Below are 24976 nucleotides of genomic sequence, written 5' to 3' on the forward strand. Positions count from 1 at the left end.
TCACATTAGCCACATTTCAAAGTATTTGCCAACCACATGTGGCTAAACTTGGTCTTTACAAAGATTCTATAACATAGAGAAAAAATGATGTTGACGGTATGTACTGCAAGAGAAGCTGGAACTCTAAAATAGACTCTCCTGACTTTTAAATGGTAGCTATCAATTAAATATTTAAAGAATAATAATAAAAACAAACACTGTGGAGAACAGAGAAGACTGGGGAGACCTGACACCTAAATGCATTGTGGCATCTTACAGTGGATCCTAGAACAAAAAGTAGCTAATGGAAAAACTGGTGAAAGTGTGGAGTTTAGTGAGTACTAAGGTCAGTTTCTTAGTTCTGACAAATGTATCATGGTAATGTAAGATGTTACTAATGGAGGAAACTAACTGAAGTGTATATGGGAACTATCAGTACTACCTTTTCAACTTTTCTGCAAATCTAAAATTAACCCAAAACAAAACATTTAGCAGCAAATACCACTACCACTGTGTGGGCCAAACCTGCCCCTCAACTCTCCAGTTTGTAATCTCTAATCACTGTGAACCCAAAACCATGAGCACCATAGAGACATATACATGGCACAAAAATAAAAAGGTACATTTTCATGGATCAGAAAAGTATGACCAATTATGAAGGGAGCCACCATCAAAAGCAGGATGAAGTAGGTGATCAGCAGCAAAACAACAGAATGCATTTTGAAGTGACTTTCATATACTCAACACTCTCAGAGTAGTGGAAAATCCAAAATCAAGAAGACCCAGATATGTTCACATTTTATGTAAGAATATAAAAGAATGATTTACATTTGGAAAGGATATAAACAGTAGGTACTCAAAGATCATGTTGAAGAAATAAATATCCATGGGTCAGTCAAAAATCTTAGACAGAATACACTGGCACTTCGGATCAAGTGCTGAAATTTAAGATCCATCATAACATACTGAAAACCTGGAAAAGGAGAGATCAACGGAAGCTGGAGCAACCCATTAGAAGACAAACTCTGAGAGTTTTAGAAAAGCTGAAAGGCATGATAAAGACAGCCTTGGCTGGGAAACTGGACTGAAGAAAAACAAGAATGAGCATGGAAGAGATAAAAATGCTATAAAAAGTATAAAGAAGTGATGAGAAACGGTTGGTTAGATCACAGGAGGTCAGATTAAAGAGAGCCTGGAAAGCTCAGAAGAGTTTGGTCTTGAAGGAGAAACAACTCGGGACAGTAACTTAACATTCCTATACAGGGGAGTGGTGTGAGGAAGGTGGAATTTTGGAAAAATTAATTTGGCAGTGCTCCTCCCTGTGTTCCACATCCATGTAACGAACTGTCTCAGACATCGGGGTTCAAAGCCTCAATATCACCTTCAATTCCTCTTCATCTTTTTTTTTTTTTCCCCAGCAGTTGGCAGGTATAGGGATCCAAACCCTTGACCTTGGTATTACAAGGCTGTGCTCTAACCAAACTGGCCCAGCCCCTCACTTCCTTTTCTGATCTCACCAGTTGCCAATCATGTCAAGCTATACTTCACATACCTGTCATCCACCCTTTACACCTACCGCCAAGCCCTCAGTCCAAACCCGCATTACCCTCTATTCCTTCTCTCCCTGCTCTGATCTTACTTCCACTGGTGAAACTAGACACTACTGACAAAGATACTCATATGTTTCTAAAGCACAGCTTACAACCATGACACTTTTTTTTTTTTTTTTTTTTTTTGTCGTTTTTTCGTGACCGGCACTCAGCCAGTGAGTGCACTGGTCATTCTTATATAGGATCCGAACCCGCTGCGGGAGCGTCGCCGCGCTCCCAGCGCAGCACTCTACCGAGTGCGCCACGGGCTCGGCCCACGACCATGACACTTTAAATGCAAACATCTCTGCTGCCTCTCCATTCCCTAAGCAGCACAAAGCCCTATGGTTCCCCTACCTGCTGGCGTATATTCTGTCACTTCTCCCGCCCCCTGTGCCAGAGATAAAAGCTGCATACTCATACTCCCTGCTCTTGTCCACCTGCCGCCTCTGCCCGGAGTGCTTTTCTTCTCTTAGCTCACCTTTCAAATCCCTACCCATCTTTCAGCCAACACTTTCTGTGAACAGTGGTTAACAGCTTTAAAAAAAGAAAGAAAAAGCAAACCATGTCAGTCCTCTGTTTAAGCTCTTCAGTGGCTAACTGCCTACAAGATCCTTGGCACATATAGCACAAAAGGCCGTCTTTGGCCTGACCCCTATCTGTTTCTTCAGCCACAACTCTGCCCATTTATCACTGGGTATTTAATGCTCTAGGCATACCACCACTGCATATAATCACATTATTTCTTTTCTCTGTGCCTTGAATCATGCTCATCCCTTTGCCATTTCATTCTTTCTTTGTCCATTTCATCTTTTAAGATTCATAATCTCAAGGAGATCTTCCTTAACTCCCTGTGTTAGGCTATGATGCTTGTGTGCTCCAGGACAACTTTATGACTGACTCTTCACTGTAGCCAAATCATATTATACTATACTGTGCTTGGGTGCATACTCCTATTTCAACTCTTTCTCCAGTAAAATATAAGCTACAATTGTTCTTATTCACTCTTATACAACTGCACCTAATAAATGTTACCTTAACTAACGGTGACCTCAAATAAAGACAGGCAGTATTGTGAGTGACTACATATACCAACCAAATGCAGAGGTCATACTTTTGAAATAGCTAAAAATCAAAATGCAGAATCTTGATGCTTGACAAGTTCAGCATGGGAGAGCCTTACACAGTTCATTACCAAGGAGTCAATTCCTGGGAGGGTGAAGGACTACTAATTTGAGATCGGAGAGGAATTATACTCCTGTTTCCTTATCACCCTGAAGTCTTTCACTTGGGGTGTTCTGGGTGCTGTTCAACCTGGTGCAATGACCATAGGTTAGCAATCTACTACTCTAAGAGATAATATAGAAATTGATGACACTATCTGCCTACAAGGAGTGGGGGACAGCAGTATACAGAAAACAAAGAATAGAGCAGGCAGGACCCACCAAGAAATGGAGTGGGGTCCTCAAGATAGCCCCACCACAAGAAGACTTAGGTGGAAGACTGCATAAAAGTTGTATGTGCCCAAAGACTCAAAACAAGGGAGTATGTTAGGAAGTTGTGTTCATCCTAGGAGACTGTTTTAAGGTAGGTTATAAGGAGGCCATATATTCTAAATGTGGTAACATACCACAGTAAACCATAAAACCCCATAGGATGACTCCAAGGCGATCTCTCTGAAGAAATATGTTCCCACCCCTCTGTTTCTTTCATGCTCTTCTTTCTCCATCCTGGAGGCAAATAAAAACGCATATAAACAACCTTGCTTTAATGAAAAAAATAATAAAAAGTAGCTTTAAACAACGTACCTTTGATTTTTTGTTCAGTGGCCTAAAATAAAAACAAACAAACAAAAAACAATGTAAATATGAAACTGAAAGAAATGGATTGTTATGATAAAATGCTCATAACATTACTATTGTATAAGACATATACAGTTTTATTAAATAAGGAATTTGCCATTTAGATGAACTGCATAGGAAAAGATATGCAAAGAAAGCATGCTTTTCCCATAGATGTGCCCCATTGTCCTTGATACTATGTTTATTAATAAAAAAAGCTTTATAATGTTTCCTTAGACACAAAGCATAGAATACATCACTGTATGACAGTACATAATTTTAAAAATGGGAGCTGTATTTCTCTTATAATCTAATTTTAAAATGATTTTTTATATAACTGTCACTTTTACACTTGATAAGTTTTGCATATATTTAAACGGCTTCAAAAATTGTTACAATAAATAAAAGATGAAGTAAATTTTCTGTAAGAAAAGCTGCATATAATCACTTTGGCCAAATTAGTAATAAATTTAACTCTTGGCAGTTACGCTGCTATTACAGTTAAACATAGCCAACTTTCAAGTAATTTGTGAGTGGAAAAATTTTCAAACTAATTTGTCACTTCTGACACATCTGACAATTAAAATTACTATGATCAGAAGCTAAACTGACATGAACTCTGCTTTCACTGCCTTCCAATGCCTGCTCCTACTGTTTCCTGACACCACACTGAAGACAGGGGCTTGAGGACAGTAAGAGTAGTACCTCAAGGTGACTAATTCAAACTTCCAAGGCCTCAAAAAGAGCCACAAACAGACCCCAAGCAAAAATACAAATCAACCTTTAAACTAAGACCAATTGTATGGGAATCCTGAAAATAAAAGATACAAGAATATGCGGGTAGGTGAAGAAAGACTGAAAAATTAGTAACTAAATAACCAGGAATTGTTCCTAAACAAAGATAAAGCTTTTCTTAACTGCCATGGGGCAATGATAATTCATTTTGCTTAGTCATATTAAATTATTAGTTACCAAAAATACCATTTTTAATTCTATCACCATAACTATATACATGGTAAAAACTATAATAATTACTCGAATATTGAAGCCACACCAAACATTAATCTTTCCCTGGAGAGCCAGAGAGTTGATCCAGGCACTGAAGTGCTTTACCAAGCTGTAGAGCACTAGTGACACACAAAATAACGGAGGCCCATCTTTTACTCTATGGATCAAAGTGTAAAAGAAAAAAAAAAAAAAGGAAGGACAATGCAAAAAGACCAGCCAACTAGCCTTACAACACTTAATCTATTTCTGGGAGAAATCATTTTTTAAATCTGAGTGTAGAAAAATATTAGTCTTACTAGAGAGAACTCAGTATATGAACACTTATGTACTAGTGCTCATGTCAAACAATCAGATACATAATTTTCTGAAGCCAAAGAATTAGTACAAAAATTATTTTGCATGTTAGAAGCCTTTTTCCCCCCCTTAACTCTCCTGGTCTCTTTCACAGTTTACTCAAAACGGAAACTTAAGTTTCAGTACACAGAAACCATGACCACATTAACAAAACTCAAGGTATACAGTGCTGATTCTTCTAGGCCTTACAACATAAAGGATATCTGCTATGCAACTTCTTTGAAAAAACAACTCCATGTTGCTTCAGAACGGTAACCTCATTCAGCACTGTCACCTACAGAGAATGGCAACAAAGAGATACTCCAAGGTGCCTGCCCCTCAGAACACTGTCCTAATATAGTGAAGAAATGTAAATAATAGAAATCAAGAGCTCCTAACCGAGTAAGAGGAAGTAGAACTGATAGAGTTCCACTTCTTTAAAATGGTTTTTGTAGGTTGGTCTGGGAAGCTGGTACATTATTCAAATTACTGAAAATTATTTTCCAAGTGGAGTCAGTGATTTTAAGAGTAATTGTTTGCACTGGGAACTGGCCAGTTAGCTCAGCTGGTTGGAGTGCAGCCTTATAACACCAAGGTCACAGGTTCGGATCCCCGTATCGGCCAGAGGCCAAAAAAAAAAAGAGTAATTGTCTGCACTGTCCAAAACAATACCCACTAGCCACATGTGGCTACTACTAACCACTGAAACGTGAACAGTCTAAATTGAAATGTGCAAAACACATACCAGATTTCTAGTATTTAAAAGAATGCAAACTATCTCATTAATATTTTACACTGATTACATGTTACAATAGTAATATTTTGGCTACACTAGGTTACATAAAATTATATTAACATTAACGTCAACTACTTATTTTCACTTTTAAATGACCTTGTTATTTAACCCCTCTGGGTCTGTTTCCTAATCCCTCAACAGAGAAAATAATTGTCCTGCTTACCTTTCAGGGCTATTATGAGGATCAAATAAAATATGAAAGAACTTTTCTGGAAAAACTATACAACACTATTCAAATGCTATATATCATTGTAGATCCTCTTGCACAAGAGAACGAAAAGATTCTGGCAAACTAGAAGCAAAATGATTTCCATTTTTCATGGTTTTTTTCCTTAAAAAAATGAGCTGTGATTCTACAAGTAATTATCAAAATTGTCTCAACTCATTAATGAAGCATCAGAAAGTGGCAGACACAGCACGCTGGGTGCTCTGTTTCTGTCAGACTCTGCACTGCTCATCTCAGCTCCAAGTTCCCCCAGCACACATCAGTGGTTAAGAGCTCAGGCTTTAGGGCCAGCCCATGGCTCACTCGGGAGAGTGCGGTGCTGATAACACCAAGACCATGGGCTCAGATCCTATATAGGGATGGACGGTTCGCTCACTGGCTGAGCATGGTGCTGACAACACCAAGCCAAGGGCTAAGATCCCCTTACCGGTCATCTTTAAAAAAAAAAAAAAAAGAGCTCGGGCTTTGCATCTTGGCTCTACCACTTATACTTGGTCAAATTAGTTAACGTTACCCAGCTTAGTTTCCTTATCTATAAAACAGGGCAAAAATACCCACTTCAGAATTGTGAGGTTAAAGAGATTTAACTCACATAAAGCACGTAGGACAGCACTTAGCATGTAGGAAGCATTCAGCAGGTATTAGCTGTTGCTTCATCAGCCCCATCTGCCCGTGTGCTGGCTCAGCCTCTTCTCTCACATTTGGAAATAAGCTGACTCTACACTTATTCCCTGTTGCCAAGTTTGTTTTTCTCTTTTTCTAATCATCTGCAATGTCTTAGTGCCAGGTATCATAACTTAACATTAGGAATAAAAAATTAACCTAGTTCAACCCATTTATTTTAAATGAGATAATTCATGTTCACAGAGCTTTCCTATGGTTTAGCAAGAAGCACCCAGTCTAGAACCCAGGTCTGCTAAATGAAATGAGCTTTTGAAAACTGAGGAAAAGAGACAAGGAAGGTGAAATACAGGGCAGGACCGTAAGCTAACAGCTAACTGCCCTAGACGAGTGCACAGCTCCAGGCCTGGTCATGTCACCACTGAGGTTACTGAGAAAATTTAGTAATTAGACTGCTGAATATGATCCCCAAAAAGGGAAATGAAGTTGGAAATTTTTTACAACCTAAATCTCATTTAAACTTGAACTTAGTACATTTAAATCAACAGAGCCTATAAAAATCCCTTCAGCTCTTAACACAGTAACAACAAAAAACCCACGTGTGCTGGAACACTCTCAACACCAAAAGATCCCAATTTGTATTGTTGCTTATTTCCCAGCCCTCAACCATTATATGCTTTCTAGGAACTACAATTACGTGCTTAAAAGCAAAGGTTATATTCAATTATCCCTCTATAATTAACCTATTTCTTAACCTCCTTTTTCCTCCTCATTACATTTCCCCTAAGATACTGTTGAGAAATTTTTTCTAAAAACAGAACCTGGGGGAGAAATCCATGGGAACTTATTTCCACTATTGTTGCCCCCTTTTTTAAAGTATGGAAACTACTTTCCCATGCTCTGTCACATTATTTTCTAAGCCTGAGAATCAGAAGATAAGTAAATAGCCTGATTCTCAGATGTGTAGTGGAAAAGTGTGTTATACATAGCCTTTTATTAAAAGATTTTTCAAAAAAGATTATCAGAGGTACCCAGTCACTGATCTCTATATTAATTAGAAACGAATTGCAGCTGAAATGTATTGGGGCTAATTTTTACATAAATTTTTTAAAGGAGAATCTTAACATTTAAATTTATATTTAAATGATAGGAAAAGAAAAACTACCATAGTAAAAATATTATGATAAGCACTGCTGGTGTTTAATTGTTTACATAAGAAGTTGTGTTTTCTGGTTTTTATTTAAAATAGAAGATAACCCATCTCTGAATCTGAATTTCTTTAAAAGACCACAATGGCTGGTGGGGACTGATATACAATATATACAATCTATATATTTTCTGTATTCATGGCATAAGGACCTATTTTATGCCCTATTATAAAAATTAGCATAATATATTATTTTCCAATTTTAAAGTTCACCTTTAGATGGTGTAAAATAAAGCAAAAGTATAAGATAATGTTCTGAATCAAAAGGATAAAGCCACAGCACAAGTTTAGGAAAAGCACCAGCTGGACGAGTTAGAAGATTTCAATTTTATTCCTACCTCTGTCACCATGATGAAACCAAGGTTAGCTACTTAACTCATTCTGATGCGTAGGCTTCCTTACATTGAAAATGAATGGATTAGAACACATAATATCTGAAGTCTTTCTCAGGAATGAAAGTATATCGATTACATAAAGCAAGCCGACTTTTTACCATAGTAAGTTTACGTTCCAACATTTATATAAATGGGCCTGCCCATCTGGCTCATGTAGATGTCTGTCACCTGCCTGAATATACCTGCTGGCTTCTACTACAGACAAAAGATAAGCTCCAGGAAACTTGTCTTTAAACTCCTGTGACTCACAATCTTTCATATGGGTTATAAGTGTGCCAATTTGGGAGTTCCTCTTCTTTTTTTTAAGAGCTATTTGGTAACAGTCTATGGAAATACCAGCTGTCCTCACTTCACCAACAGGTTGTATTCAAATTCAGCTATGAGTTTGTTATTTGAAATCTGGACAACAGTCTTATTTACAGCAGCAGCCTAGCCTATTAAACTTAACATTAGAGGTATTAAACTTTCCTTTACATTGCATTCATAGTGTAGATATTACTATGTGTCTATGGGATACACAAGAATACCCTATCAGTACTAAAGACTTGGCAAAAGAAAAAAAGAACTCCTTATATCTATAAGCCTCTGATGATGATTCTAGTAGGATATGATTGGGGTGAGAGACTGGAACTATGGGGTGAGGCAGGGATGAAGAGAGAAAGAGTATGAAAAGATGTCACTTCAGATTTAGTGAGAAGCCAAATGGCACGATAAACACCTTCATGTGTTAGAGGCAAATGTATGCTGGATACACATATGGGACCTCCTATACTGACTTGGTGACTTAAAGATTTAATCATGAAAGAATGTAAAGATGAACTTTAACAATTAGAGCCATTATTTGTATATGTTAAAAAGTATACTAAGAAAAATACAATATTTAAAGAAATCATTCTAAGTCACCCCTCCCTTTCTGAGAATTTCCTCAGTATATAGAGTAAATTCCAGAGAAATACACTTATATTGACTTAGGCCTCTTTTCTAGCCATTTCACATACATTCTGACTTAGCAGCTCAATCTTGAACTCCTTAGACACAGGGCCCACCTAATCCAACACTTGGATGCTTGCCAAACTACTGATTCTAAGTACAGAATACACAAGCATCCTCCTCAATAAACCTCTTATGTTTCTTAGAAGCCATTGGGCAAATGGCCTTGACACCATGGAACAAAAGTCTGATAACCTTTCCTCCAACCTTAGACTTACAGGACACAAGTTTTTCATAACAAATCCTGACCAAAGACTCACCAGACTGCAAAGACTGTCCTACGTAAACAGACCTCTGACAAGAGGCCCACAGCATCAGTCAATGCCAAAACCCCACATTAAAAAACTTACCCAAACCCTAACTACAACCCATACCTACACATCCCTTCCCAGTGACCCTAAGAACAGCCAAAAGGCAGACAACCAGGGTGTCCTATCACCTCCTCTGATCTCATACTTAACTCTTCCCGTAAGACCTGCTGACAAGATCCTAAGCTCTGCACCTCCAAAAATGAATTCATCATTTTTCCTTTCTTTATATTCCCTAACCTGATTAACTGCTCCCAAAATGTACTTAGTCACTCAAACTGGATCCTAAGAGTCAACTTAAGTCATTGTCCCTTCATATCCTTGAAACAAATTCTGTGGATTATTTTAACAGTTCCTTCACAGTATTCCAATCTCAGTATCTACCCCTTCCAGCCCAGTTCCACAGCTTCCAAGGTAAACATTCTAAAACACAAACTTCTATGTCATGCTACCAAAACATCTTCAGCATCTGCCCCAATGGTCAAAGCCTCAAGAAGAGCCTACAGTTATCACCAACTTTTCCTGTATCCTGATATTTCTACCTCTGCCTCCCTCTGCACACCCCACCCCCCAATCAAAACCCATACTTTAACACATACAGATGCTTGCTTCTAAGTTTACTCTACTTGGAATGATTTTCTATTCTGCTCCTTATTCACCTAATTTCTATCTTATGAGAATTTCCCTGTCCCTCCATCCCATCTTAGGCTTAGTTATGCACCTCTCTCTGTGCTTCAACAGCTCCCCATAAATAAATGCCTCATCTACCATAGTTTTGTATCCTATTAAATATTTACATTAACTAAAAACTATTAAGTAGTTTTTCCCTATTAAATAATGTGGAGATAAGAATGCTGCTATAGTCTATATCCAGTTCCTAGCACAGTGCCCGGCACAAAAGAGGTACAAACGAGTATTTAAAATTAAGGTAATAATTTTTCATTACAGTAGAGAAATTAAACAGTAATTTCAGTGGGTCTTTTAGCACATTTTAAGGTCCTTAAAATGTTGATACAGTAGGAAATGAGTGCCCAGTTAACTGTCATCAGTCTTTAGTATTAATAATTTGTAAAAATCTTTATAATTATGGACACAGTCTTCTATTTTTGCCTCTTATGGAATGTCTCAGGCTTACTTTAAAGTATCTTAATATTAACTGCAATTTTTAAAATCAGCTCAGGTACTAAATAAAAAAGGAAAATGAAACTGACACGTTATTTCCTTATGTCCATTACTATTTCCTTTAATACTGCATTCCCCTAGTATGTGCATTATTGTGTATATGTACTGTTATTTCACCTCAACTTTCATTTTGCAAAACATAAGGAAACTAAGGCCCAGAGAGGCTAAATAAATTTAAGGCAACACCATTCTATGTGCTATGTAGGAAAATGACGTTTCAAATCTTCTCTACATAGCTACAAATTCCATGTTCTGCCTGCTTATAAAATGATGTATTATAAAACACCTAGGGATGGCTAATTGAAAGATAAAGAACTATATAATGTACTTACCTTTAAGAAACTATAGGCAAGATTAAATAAGTATGCATTAAATTGCACAAGCTTGGCAAACTACTTTATATGCATATTCAAAGACATTAAATATTAAATTAATCTCCATTGAAGTTAAAACATCAAATCAAATGCTTTTAAAAAATCTGATGAGTAACTTTTTTCAGTCTATGTTTAAACTGCTTAATATAAATAGTTTATACATATACTACCTTCTTTTGAGCAGCTTCCTTCTTTTTCTTGTCGTCTTTTTTCTTTTTCTTTTCTTCCATCAAATGTTCTTCTTCTTGCACTAAATCCCTGAACCACACAGTTGCAATTAACTTTCCCAAAAGGTATTAAGAAATAAGAAATAATGTTGCATACAGGTTCATTTTCACTCTTATTAGAAGACATGGCAAATTACTCTTTTATCATTCACTGAAATAAAACATAACTCGCAACCTAAATCTAACAATACACAGCCACTATGCAGTACAATTCACTTTTTTAAAAAAATAAAGCACAAGTAGTCATAGGGTTTTATCTTAATGTCATATCAAGGAAAACAACCTAAAATTAGCAAATTTTACACTGGGAAATGAGCAATTCCCTCCAACTCTAGAATGTAAACAACATCGTGTAAGTTGGAATGACCTTGCTACTGGCTCCAGTGGTCAATTAGTAGCCAATGGCAATGCCTGAGACCTCCCCACAATCCTCTCCTGCCAGGTATCTAGGGGTACCTTTGGCTTTCCTCCCTCTAAACAGCTTTAAAAATATTTGTAGAACACAAGTTATTCATAAATAGGTGATGTATTTCGACATTACAGTACTTTCACATTCTATAAACATTCCAAACTGTTCTATCGATTCTTGGGAAACAATCAATAATGTACTCTTTATATAAGTTTGCTTAAATTTTTAAAATTTCAAATGCTCAAAGTTGTCAACAGAACCTCTGGTTCAGGATTTCAAAATGACAGACTCAGACTAGGCAGATGTGTTTGCCCCTTCTAGCCGCCCCCCCCCCCCCCAAAAACTCAGGAAAGAAGTTAATAATTCTATTCAGAGCTGAGGAATTAACAAGAGCAAAAAGAGCCACACCCAAGAGGAAACGTGAGAAGTCTTAAATGGATGTATGTGCTGTCCTTTCTGGTGAGGCTTCAAGATCAGAGCAGGAAGGATCAGAAAAAGGCATGCGGGGAAAAGACTGCCTAAGCAACAGAAAAAGCATAGCTATGCAACCGACGCACCCACTTCCCATCCCTGTGCCACAAGGCCACAGATAGCGGCTGCTTTTAGTCTAGCCTAAAATGAAAGAAATACCCTCTAAAGAAACAAAACCTTCCACAGAAGGCTAGCAGATTCCTGCAATGAGTTTGGTTGCCCCCAAAACCCCTCATATTGGTGACTACTGCCGCTGCCTCCATCACACCCTAAAGTGAAGCCTGCCAATCAACACCCTTCACACTCCCAGAACTCTGCATCAGCCCTCCCATTCAAGGCAGGAGTCTACTGAGTAAAGAAATCTCTGCAAAGGTGGAGGAAACTTACTCCAGCTACCTACATTAATCACCCGAGTCTAGAACCTAAACCTTCATCAAAAATCACCAGGTACGTGAAGAAAACCATCACACAAAAAGAAAATACTTTGCCCTAAGGAAGCTTTCCACAGGTGACACTACGAAATCAGGCAGACAAGGAGAGGTTCCAAGATATAAAAAAGACATCTGGGACATCACAAGTCATTTATCAAGGCTGGAAGGCATATGACAGTGGGGATGTAGTGTAAGATAAAATGAAAAAGACAAGCAAGTACATAGGAAACTGGAAGGGGTGCTATATGTACACTGAAACGAGATCAAGCAAAATTTAAGTTGGCTTTGCTGATGAAAGAGACTGAGAGGAAATGAAGCAGACAGTGAAAAACAAAATGAGTGACATTATGCATAAATGATGATAATTTAGTAAAGTATATGGCTGCTAATATCATTTAAAAGTTGGAAGAGTTGGGCCGGCCCGTGGCTCACTCGGGAGAGTACGGTGCTAAGAACACCAAGGCCTCGGGTTCGGATCCCATATACGGATGGCCGGTTCGCTCACTGGCTGAGCGTGGTGCTCACAACACCAAGTCAAGGGTTAAGATCCCCTTACCGGTCATCTTTTAAAAAAAAAAAAAAAAAAGTTGGAAGAGTACGATAACTGTTGCTATACCTCACTGTCATTTTTCTTTACAAGTAGAACTGTCATGTACCTAATGGAGTATCACAACAGATTCATGCCAACTGTAACCATGACTCACACTCTCTTTTGTATTCTGTGTGAGGGAACTAGGTAGTAAAAGTGAACAAGCTTACACTGCGATCCTGGGAAAGTCGAGAATCAAGACAGCATAGGAGAGTGGGAGAGTAAATTAGTAAGCAAAATTAGTAAGCAAAAGCAATTAAGTTATACCACTGTCACGTCACTGGTCTTGAGACATGTAGAACTCAACAGCAAAAGCTGACTATTGACTCCAAATACTCGACCTTCTTCAGCCTCAGTTTCATTTTCAAACTGGGGATAAATGACCACTTATGTCTACTTCATAATATTTTTACAAGGATTAGATGAGCAGTGCTTACTTACTACAATGCTTCTAGTAAGCAAATGCCTAGTCATGAACCTACCTCACCAATTCTCAGTGGCACACAAAAGACTATCTTTACCCTACTTGTGTCAAGATACAACGGGTACTTATTATTCAGAAACATCTGGCATCTTCAGCAGCTGTTCCTCCTGTTCTCCTGTGAGTTACAGACATGTCCTTTTCTGATCATCTCCTATGTCACTATCATTTTACTCCGTGGGATGTTCCCTAAGTATTCATCTGGAATTTTTTCTCCTTTCTCAAACTTCATTTTAAAGGCTTTTTGATGAAGTCAGCAAGTGTCAAAAATACTTTCTTTAGCACCTAAAAGATATACCCCATTTCCTCTCAAGGATACTGTGAACACAGGGGAAAGCTCTGTTCTTCAACACCATTGTCACAGCTTCGTAGCCATGCTTTCCCCACATCTCCTCCTTCAAAAAAGCCACCTGGAAAAAAAACACATGCCCAGGCACAGGCTTCCAGGATTTAAGTGCTAGTGGATATTCATTTAAGTCATGTGACTGTATCCTTTACCGCATCTGATTATATCATTATATCATTTGACTATATCACTTATCAAAAGGAATAAAGGTTGATGGATTTGATAGGCCTAAATAGTCCATCATGTTTGATACGTGCTCCACAAAGATAACTTTCCTGCCAGCAACCAGCCATCCCATGAAGACTAGTAGCAGGATACCTCCAATCTATAAATTCTGTGAATCTATCTTGTTGCTCTATAAAAACTGGGCTTCCTTTTATCAAAATTTGATATTTTTATTTACTCGTACTTGTGCCCTGTACCTCATGTATAAAGCCTTTGAGGTGACTTATAAGAATCAAATGTTCTCTAACTTGGTTGGAGTGGTATTTACATGGGTGTCACTCACCTATACACTCATGTGTGAATTTTACTGTATATAAATGGTATCTCAAAGTTGATTTTAATACACAGAATAAGGTGAAATGCAATATTTGGTTTAGAGAAAATAAACAGATCAAGATTAGGATGGTATATCTCACACAATTATTCAAACTAAGCTTCCAAATTTGCCTTTATTTTCCAGTAACCAATACAGATTATTTACTTACACTGTCCAGGAATGAGTTTCCTCAACAGCAAGCAATGACAGATTTATCTGTGTTAGATACAGCCTGTTCAACAGTAAGCCCTAATTTTTAGGAAATTCTCCCTTCATTATGCCAAAATCTACTTCCCTGTAACTCCCACTCACTGGTCCTATAAGCCCAGGAATGAGAACAAACCTCTAGTGATTAAAATGTTGCAGTGACTACACTGCGCACTTTATATATATTTTTTCATTTAATTAGCACCTTTTTATATCACCTTTTATAGAGGAAGAAACTAAAGTTCAGAAAGGTTATGTGACCCGTTCAAGGTCACAGAGCTAGTACAGGGTGGAGTCAGTATTCAAATGTGGGTTCTCAAATTCATGGTCTTTCCTTTCCCCTACATCATAGCACCTCCCAAAGTACTAGCTCTCTTTTCAAGAGCCACAGAGAATAAATCCTTTTCCTTTAGATTGGTTAAGTGATAAATCTTATTAGTAGAATATATTTCCTTCAGACTCTATGCCTCCACAATCCTTTTCTTATTTTCTACCACCTTTTGGAAGAACCCTTTAAACTGAATGTACTGAAGAAAACACAAAGTGTTAGACTTCCAAGAAACATGGGCATGTAATTAGGACCAAGAACAGCAAAAGTATCAAGAAAGACAAAGATAAAAACAGCCCTGGGTTATAATAAGAGGAACACAGACACTGGTGATCTTTAAGAGAGCAATTTCAGTATTTCTTACCCTGTGAATGTTTGTGGGAGGGTGATGAGAGAGAAACTAGACCACAACTAGCGAATAGCTGTAAGGTCCCACATTTGAGGAGTTCGACAGTTTAAAAAAAGAGAAAAGAACAGGAAGGTAGCTAGAAAGCTATCAGAAATGAGCAAAATTTTCTATCCTTAGAAAAAGACCATCATGAAAAATGCAAGATGAATGACAGAGCTATGATACTATGTTATCATTTGTGTAACATGTGAAAGAGAGGATATGTACTCATATCTGCCTGTATATGTAAAAAATGACTCTAAAAGAACACCTAAGGAACTAATAGTGGCTACAAGGCAGGGGGGTGGTAGGAACTGGGCAGATCAGGGACAAGAGAGGAAATCTCTTTCCGTATAAACCTTCTGATACATTTTAATTTTTGAACCATGTGAATGGTAAATATTCAAAAAAATTTTAATTAAAAAAATTAATATCAAATGAGTCAATTTTAATACACAAAAAGTAAAAGGCTGTTCTCATATTTCCGTTTGCTGGAGATTCTGTCGTGGGTGTACAGTATATTTTGTTAGATGCATTTGCTGTATCTATTAAAATGGTTATATGAGCGCCCGGCTAGCTCAGTCGGTAGAGCATGAGACTCTTAAAATGGTTATATGACTTTTGTCTTGATCTGCTGATTGATAATGATGAATTGCATCAATGGATTTTCTAATGATGAAGAAAGCTTGCATTTGGTAGTATAAACCCAACTCGATATTTTTTTTGTTTTTGATAAATTGCTGGATTTTGTTTTCTAATAAAGGAAAATTAAAGGGCAAATTAAAACCATAATGATATGCCATTCTTTACTTATTTTATTGGCAACAAATGTTCAAGAGTAAGAATACCCAGTGCTGGCAAGAATGAAAATTAAGAGAGAACTTTTATATTGTTGGTGGGAATAAAAATTACTAAAACCTTTCGGAACGTTTAATGGCAATAGTTTTAACAATTAAAAGTATACATATTCTACCAGCCACCCCATTCTTGAGAATGTATCTTACAGTAATAAGGCTCTAGTACAAGAGGCCATGAACATATGGAAGTTCACTGCAAGGTTCACAAGGGTTGAAAAGCAGAAAAACTGTATGTCCATCAATAATGATATGGCTGTGACATAGCATAGCATATCCTAGCATATTGAAAAGGAGCTGATCTGTTAATTGATCTTAAAAAAATGCCCCTAACATACTGTTTAAGAAAAAAAGCTAGCTGCAGAAATGTGAACATGTTGTTTTTTAAAGTTGTGTGTCTATGTTTGTGTAATTTTATAAATCCTAGGAAATACCCTACTGAACCAGAAATAGAAACATCAGAGTAACCTCACAATTGGAGTATTTAGGAAAACTCTTTTTAAAAAGTACATTTCTGATTTGAAGTGATATGGTAAGCATGCATTACTTTTGCAATTTACTAAAAAACCTGTTTTTTAAAACACTGTATTATCTAGAATTTATTTTCATTACTCCAGGCCTCACTGCACCCCCCCCAGAAAAAGAAAAGAAAAAAACCACATGAGATTGACAAAATGTTGGCAACTGCTGAAACTGAGTAATGGGTACATGCAAGCTCCTTATTATGTTCTATCTTTGTGTATGTCTGAAATGTTCCATAATAAAAGACCTGAAAAACCACAAGCCTCCATACCAATGATTAAAAGCAACAAGAGAGGCCATCAATAGGGAGATTTGGGATTTGAAGTAGACTAGGGTGAGAACCAAGAGTTCTGGGAGGCAGGAAGAGACTATTGAAGGCAAGGGCCCATAATGGCAGCAGGATAAACCTCAGAGCTAGAATGCCTGGCAGGTACCTCCCACTCTTGTACTTCCTGATGCTTGATGGTCAGTTTTTTCTGCATTTCTATCAGGAATATTACTAAAATAATCCCTTCCAAAGGGTACTCTTGTACGCTGCTATTGGAAGTATGGGCTAGCACTAAGTCCTCTGGTGAGCAATTTCAAAGTACATATCTATTCACAGAATCTTTACATGTCACTATCTTGTGACCCACCAATTCCTATCTCAGCCTCTATTAAAGGAATTGTACAAAGGTGGATGATGCAAAATAGACTAAAAGCCAATTGACAGGGGAAAGTTAAACAAACTATAATATAGTCATACCATGGGATACTACATAGTAATTTTAAAAAGATTGGGGGGAGGTAGATTTCCATGGTAAAGAGTTAATAAAGTTAACACAGTAGGTCTGAGACTATATTAGTTGGCCCTTGGCCTGTGTCAGGGAACTTGCATTTCAGGAAGGTTCACACCACTCCCTAACTGGTAAGAATAGTTTACCGTGCCTAAACTGTACAAATAACATGGTTTGTGCTGAACAACAGCATTTCTTCTGGGTAGTATGGAATTTTGGTACATGCAGGCAGAGGCCACCTACAGGACCCAACAGAAACATTGAGCAATGAATTTATATAATAAGCTCCTCTGGAAAACATTTTACACATGTTGTCACAATTTGACGCTGGATAAATTAAGTAGGTCCTGTGTGACTCCACAGAGAGAGAACTCTTGGAAGCTTGCATCTAGTTTTCCCCGGACACTGCCCTCTATGCCTTCTTCCTTAGATGCTGAGTCCTGTGAGTCTTCCTAGTAAATTGTAAAACCTGAAGGTGGTCTTGGGAGCTCCAACAAACATGGCTTTACAAAACAAGGACACACTGTTGGGTCAAAACAAGTCAAGGTCCAGTCACTGTATCATTTGTTAGAAAAACAAAAAGAATATCCCATTTAAAAAGTATACATTTTCCACAGTACAGTATTGGAGGCAGAGAAGCAGAGCTCAAGGTATCTAAACGAGTTACTCTCCACATCTAAAATTATTTAATTATAACCTATACAATGTTTAATCACTCAGCCAACGAGAATATGCTTAGGGATTCCTACATGCCAAGCAGTCTGCTGTGCACTGGGAGAACCCATGTAGAAAACATGACTGCAAACTACAATTTTGTAGGATCAAGTGAACACATTTAAAATAAGAAGCAAACATTTGGTACAGGTTGTAAGCAAGTTCAGGAAAACAAGACATGCATACGAGCTGCAGCTATGAAAGGCTTCGTGGAACAGTAAGAAGTTGATCTGGATCTTTCAGAAGAGGTAGGATTTCTACAGACAGAATAGAGGTAAGCCTTTTCAGGCAAGGGAGCAGAGAAAAGCCTGGCCTCCAGCAAAGCATGGAGACTTGTTAGCATGAAAATTTCAAGGACTAATACTGACTACAACAGAAACAGGTAGGAGAAGTGATGGGTAATAATAGGCAATAAGGTGAGCCTGTTGCAGTAATCCAAGTGAATGTGTAATGCCCTGAACCACAACGGTGACAGTGGAAAAGAAAAGCAAAGAATAAACTCAAGATATTCAAAACAAATCGGAATAGTTGGCAATATTAATAAGAATGACAAAAGAGATTTAACAACAACCCTGGATTTTAAAAATCAAAAATTAAAAGGGTGGTTCTGCTGTCAGAAATGAAAATAATGGGACACGGGGTTAGATGTTTCTATTTTACTTTAGGAAAGAAAAAACAGGAAGCAACTTTCCAGAGGGCTCAACTAGCCTATCAGTCAGCAACTCACCATTAGCCAGCACATCCTCACAAAGAAATCAGTTGTACTTTACAAGGTAGGTATAAAAATACATTTCACATCTTCTGCCAAAAAATACTGTGTTCTCCTTTTTCCCTTATGGATCTCACTTTATTCTATTTCCCCCCAGCCTTCCTGTTTCACGTTCTTCTATCTGATCACCACTCCTTCCTCATTTTTTTTTTCTTCTCCTTTTTACCTTCCTACCTAAATTAATCACCAAAGCCAGTCTAGCACCCTGTAAAATATCAAGGTCCTGAAGAACAAAGACAAACTGTTCCAGAATGCAGACAACTAAACAAACAGGAAGGCTAAATGCAACCTGTGATCTTGGATTGAATCCCTGACCAGAAGAAAAAATTTTAATTACTCTCTAAAGGGCATCAATGAGACAATGGCAAAATTTGAATAAGGCCTATAGATCAGCTATTAAGACTGTACCAATGTTACTTTCCCAATTCTGATAATGGTGTCATAGTTACTAAGAAAATGTCTTCGATTTTAGAAAATACATACTTAAGTGTTCACAGGTAAAGGAGCATTATGTCTGTAAATTATTCTCAAATGGTAAAAATAGTATGCATACAAGAGAGAGACTAATAAAGCAAATGTGATTAAATGTTAACATTTGAAGAATAAAGGAAAAGGATATTTGGGAATTCTTTGTTCTATTTTTGCAGCATTTATCTACATCTAAAATTACTTCAAAATAAAAAGCACAGGTTGAGGAAAGCTAGTGAGATTAGAATTGAGAAAATAATAGAAACCCCACCATAACAACAGAAGCACTCTACAGTCTACAAACTGCTCTGAGATATTCATTTTGAACACATAATCCTGAAACACAGAACTCATATTATTCCCATTTGACAGTTAAGGAAACTTAGGATCAGAAAGTCTAAATGACTTGTCAGATGGTACACAGCTGTATGGGAAGGCTGACCCAAAACCCAGTTCGTTAAATCTACCCACCTAAATCCTTCTCCTCTTTTGAGGCTTAACTTAATTACTAGTTATTTCATGATTCTTTCCAACCCATACAAACCTCACCCTTAACCTCTAATTAAACAACAGTCATTTTCTAATTACTTTAGATGCTAATCTCATTCTTTCAAATAGGACTAATTCCTGGTCTGGGGACAAAAACCAGTTCTTATACTTGCATTGTAATCCCTGGCATCAGGCACTCTAATTAGACGACAATTCTGGTTTCCTTGCCTCTACTAACACAACAACTCCATCACCACCACCAAGAATGTACTCTTCTCACTGTTACCTTACCCACATTGTACTCCTTCAAGGACCAGTTTGACTCCGCTGCATTCAAACAAGCACTTCCGAGGCCACACAGCACGCAATGAAGAGCTCCAGGTCCAATGCCAAAGAGAAGCAGACATAAACCACAGTTCCATTGCCTGCTTGTGTAACCCTAAGCAACATGTTTAATTTCGCTAAAGCCTCCATCCCTAATTTGCAAGAGGCCTCAAGTTGTACCTCCCTCAAAGGAGCATTGTGAAGACTAAATTAGGTAATGCAGATGAAGTGCTTAACAGATGCACATAAGTGTACACTAACTGTTAGTTACAAGAGACTAGGTACAAAACACTGCACGAGACTAAGGTTAGGATACAAAGAAGGCTGCAACCAAAGGAGGAAAAGCACACAGTAGAAAATGGAATTGGAGATATAAGAACAATTATTATAGCACAATACGAAAGGAAAAAGATGCCAAAACTAACAGCTAAAGGCACCAAATTCTAAGCCAGACCAAATCAGGTACCAAACACCAAAAGCAGACAAAGATATCACAAGAAGAGAAAACTATAAATCAATAACCTTTATGAATACAAACACAAAAATCCTCAACAAAAGACTGACGAGTCAGGCTCGCCAGTTAGCTCACTTGCTTAGAGCGCAATGTTGGTTACACCAAGGTCAAGGGTTCGATCCTGATCCCTGATCCCACATCAGCCAGTTGCAAAAAAAAAAAAAAAAAAAAAAAATGACTAACAAATCAAATCTACCAACATATAAAAAGGCCTATACGAAGCAGGATTTATTCCAGGAATGCAAGGTTTATTTAACATATGAAAATCAATCAATGCAATTCAACATGTTAACAGAATGAAAGACAAAAACTACATGATGATACCCTTTCATGACAAGACAAAAACACTCAAACTAGGAATAGAAGAAAACTTCTTTCACCTGATAAAGACCATCTACAAAAAGTCCTCATATCATACTTATTGTTAAAGATTAAATGCTTTTCTTCCAAGACAGGAAAAAGACAAGGATATCCAATCTTGCCACCTCCTATTCAACATTGTACTGGAGGTTCTAGTCAGAAAAATCAGGCAAAAAAAGAGAGGGAAGGCACCAAGACTGGGAAGGAAGATGTAAAACTATCTTTATTCACGTATGACATGATCTTTACACAGAAAGTCCTAATAAAGCCACACACGTGAACATTACTAGAACTAACAAATGAGTTCAGCACAGCTGAAGGATACAGGATCAAAATACAAAAATCAATTTTTTTGTAGCTAACACATGCTACAATAGGGATGAACCTTGAGGACAGTATTGTAAGTGAAATAAGCCAGTTATTTCAAATTTGTCCAAAAGGACAAATACTGTATGATTCCACTGATGAGTTATCTACAGTAAATAAATTCATAGAGAGAGAGCAGAATGGTGGTTGCCAGGGGATGAGGGGAGAATGAACAGTTATTGTTTAATGGGTACAGACTTTGAGTTTTGCAAGATGAGTTTCAGAAATAGATGGTGGTGATAGTTGCACAACAATGTGAATGTACTTAATGCCACTGAATTACACACTTCAAAATGACTAAGATGGTAAATTTTATGTGTATTTCACCACAACTTAAAAAAAGCTTTAAAAAAATCTATTGGATTTCTATAGCAATAAATAATCCAAGAATTAAATCAAGAAAACAATACCATTTATGATACTATCAAAAATAATATAATACTTAGGAATAAATTCCACAAAAGAAGCACAATTGTACACTACTGCATGACTTCTTTGAAAAAAAATTAAAGATCTAAATAAATGGAAAAAGATTCCATGTTCATGAACTGGAATACTTAATATTGTTAAAATGGCAAGACTGTCCAAATTGGTCCACAGATTCAACACAGTTCCTACCAAAGTCCCAGGTGCCTTTTTTGCTGAAATTGACAAGCTGACCCTAAAATTCATACAGGAATACAAGCATAATAGCCAATGCAATCCTGAAAAAGAAAAAAATTGGAGGACTCACACTTCCTGATTTCAAACATACTACACAGCTACAGTAATCCAGACAGTGTGGAACTGGCACAATGATGGGCAAACAGTATCAATGAAATAGAACTGAGAGTCCAAAGATCATTTCTTACATTATGATGAACTGATCTTCAACAAGGGTGCCAGGATGAACAGTCTTCTCAACAAATGGTGCTGGAACAACTGGAGAGTCACATGAAAAGAATGAAATTGGAGCCCTCATGCCATATACAAAAATTAATTCCAAGTGGACCTAAATGTAAGAGCTAAAACTATAAAACTGTTAGAAGAAAACAGGAGTGAATCTTTGTGGCCTTGGATCGGGTACCAACAGCACGAGGGACAGAAGAAAAACAGATAAATTCAACATACAAAATTGTAAACTATTGTGCTTCAAGGGACACCACAAAGAAAGTGAAAGGAGAAGCCACTGAATAAGAAAAAAATTTGTAAATCATATATCTAATATGGGACTGGTATCTAAACTACATAAAGAACTCTTACAACTCAACAACAAAAAGTATGACCTAATTTAAAAGTGGACAAAGAATTTGAATGGACATTTCTCCAAATCAGACACACAAATGGCCAATAAGGGCATGAAAAGATGCTCATTAGTCATTAGGGAAATGCAAATCAAAACCACAATGAGATACCACTTTACATCCACTATAATCAAAAAGGACAATAACAAGTGTTGACAAGGAAGTGGAGAATCTGGAACCCTCACACATTGCTGGTGAGAGTGCAAAATGGGGCAGCTACTGTAGAAACAGTCCCGCAGTTCCTCAAAAAGTTAAAAAGAGTTACCATATGACCCAGCAATTCCACTCCTAGTTTTATACCCAGTAGAACTGAAAACATGTCCACACAAACACTTGTATGTGAATGTTCACTGCATCACTACACATAACAGCCCCAAAGTGAAAACAACCCAGATACCCATCAACAAAATGGACACACAAAATGTGATATGCCATATAATGCAATATTTTTCACCCACAAAAAGGAACAAGGGCCGGCCCGTGGCTCACTTGGGAGAGTGTGGTGCTGATAACACCAAGGCCATGGGTTTGGATCACTATATAGGGATGGCCGGTTTGCTCACTTGGGAGAGTGTGGTGCTGACAACACCAAGTCAAGGGTTAAGATCCCCTTACCAGACATCTTTTAAAAAAATAAAAAATAAAAAGGAGTAAAGTACTGATATATGCTATAACATGGATGAACCCTGAAAATATTATGCTAAATGAAACAAGCCAGACACAAGAGAATCATATTTTATGATCCCATTTATGTGAAATGTCCAGAATAGGCAAATCCATAGTTAGAAAGTAGATTAGTGGTTGCCAGGGGCTGAAAGGAGAGACAACCAAAAGGGGAATGACCGCAATTAGGTGTGGGGGAGTGAAAATATTCTGAAATTAGACACTGGTGATTATTACAACTCTGTATTCACTAAAAACCACTGAATCATACTTTGCATACTTTAAAAGAGTGAATTTTATGGTATGTGAATTTGTCTCAATAAAGCTGTTATAAAAAAATTGAGAGAGAAATTGAAGGGTACATTTGGAGAAGGAGGAATTTGAGGATAGGACAAGAGGTGGAAGAGTTAGTGCTAAACAGATGAGCTGAGCACAGAGCAAGAGTTTGGGTTTTAATTCCAGAGCCACCGAGGACCCAAAAAAGGTTTCTAAGAAACAGTGATTGACAGGGGTGAGGATGATTAACCTGCAGTGTAGGGAATGCAACACTATATACCTTCTATCTTTACAAGGTAAGATTTGAGCTTATATGCCTCACCTTGCCTAGTGATTCACAAGTAGAATAATATATAAAACATTTCTCTGACATCCTTTGTATAGCCAATTAACAAGAGTAAAGGAATACTTAAAAACACATTTAAAATCAGTGCATATTGAAGCACCATACAGCACCATTTCCTCCCGTTTGTGCATACACGCATTTTAGAGGGATACTTTGAAAGACTAGGAGAAAGAAGGGACCAAGATCAACAAAACACTGATGTCATAACTATAAAAATATTCAATACGACTGTAGCAAACTGTTCAATAAACACTTGCTGACGAAAACCACTAGAAAGAACAAGAGAGTTGGTTATTATTTGTTGTTACATAAAATCCAATCAATCACTGTTTGCAGAATATATCTTGTAAGGTTCAAAGTATAAAATTCTTCAGCCAGGTTTCAATCGGTTTTGAACATTCCATTTGAGACAGAAGTCAGCTGAGTCATCATCCCATAATATACTACTGCTGAAAATTCAGAATGCTTTTCCCTAGTTGTAACAGTGTAAATGCTAGGATTTCTGCTTCATAGCCAACTCAAACATACAGAGTATGCAAATCATTTTTAAAATAAGACATCTTAAATAAGAAATTTAAACTATATTTATTTTCATGGTTTCTTTTAAGATTGAAACTATGTCTTAGTCAAATATTACTTTCTTTCTTTTGAATCTCAAAAATCTCCCTTTTACTGATACTATATTCAGCTCCTCTAACAACCTCCCTATAATGCAATGTCTCTTTGAGGAGTAATGAATCTTTGCAATCTGATAAATGCTAAAGACGATATCTGTTTTTTCTTAAAGCATACATTCAATTTTTCAAAACTACTTCACACCATCGGCGGTCCGTCGCTCTGTGAAATCCAGGATGAGAACCCTTGTATTGGTGGCATGATGCCACCCTAACTTCAATGAAGCATTCTTTTAAGAATGCATATTATAAGCCCCAGTGTTTCATTATTTTACCAGGGTTATCATTTTATCACTAGTCAAAGCTGAAAA

The 24976-nt window shown here is 37.3% G+C and overlaps 1 protein-coding gene across 6 annotated transcripts in view; it reads right to left on the minus strand.

Moving 5' to 3' along the window:
• Positions 1-24976, minus strand: part of TNRC6A (trinucleotide repeat containing adaptor 6A) — a 93371-nt gene that overhangs the window by 61957 nt on the left and 6438 nt on the right. For 4 of the 6 annotated variants that reach the window (XM_063098663.1, XM_063098660.1, XM_063098661.1 and 1 more), the window contains exons 3-4: positions 11020-11107; positions 3377-3398 (exon numbers count right to left, since the gene is read on the minus strand). In XM_063098663.1, coding sequence (XP_062954733.1) covers positions 3377-3398; positions 11020-11107 — 110 coding nt within the window. Of the gene's footprint in view, positions 1-3198; positions 3299-3376; positions 3399-11019; positions 11108-24976 lie in introns of those variants that run through there. The other 2 variants (XM_063098666.1, XM_063098662.1) reach the window with 2 other exon arrangements.

The sequence above is a fragment of the Cynocephalus volans genome, chromosome 6, assembly GCF_027409185.1.
Source record: "Cynocephalus volans isolate mCynVol1 chromosome 6, mCynVol1.pri, whole genome shotgun sequence".
NCBI lineage: Eukaryota > Metazoa > Chordata > Mammalia > Dermoptera > Cynocephalidae > Cynocephalus > Cynocephalus volans.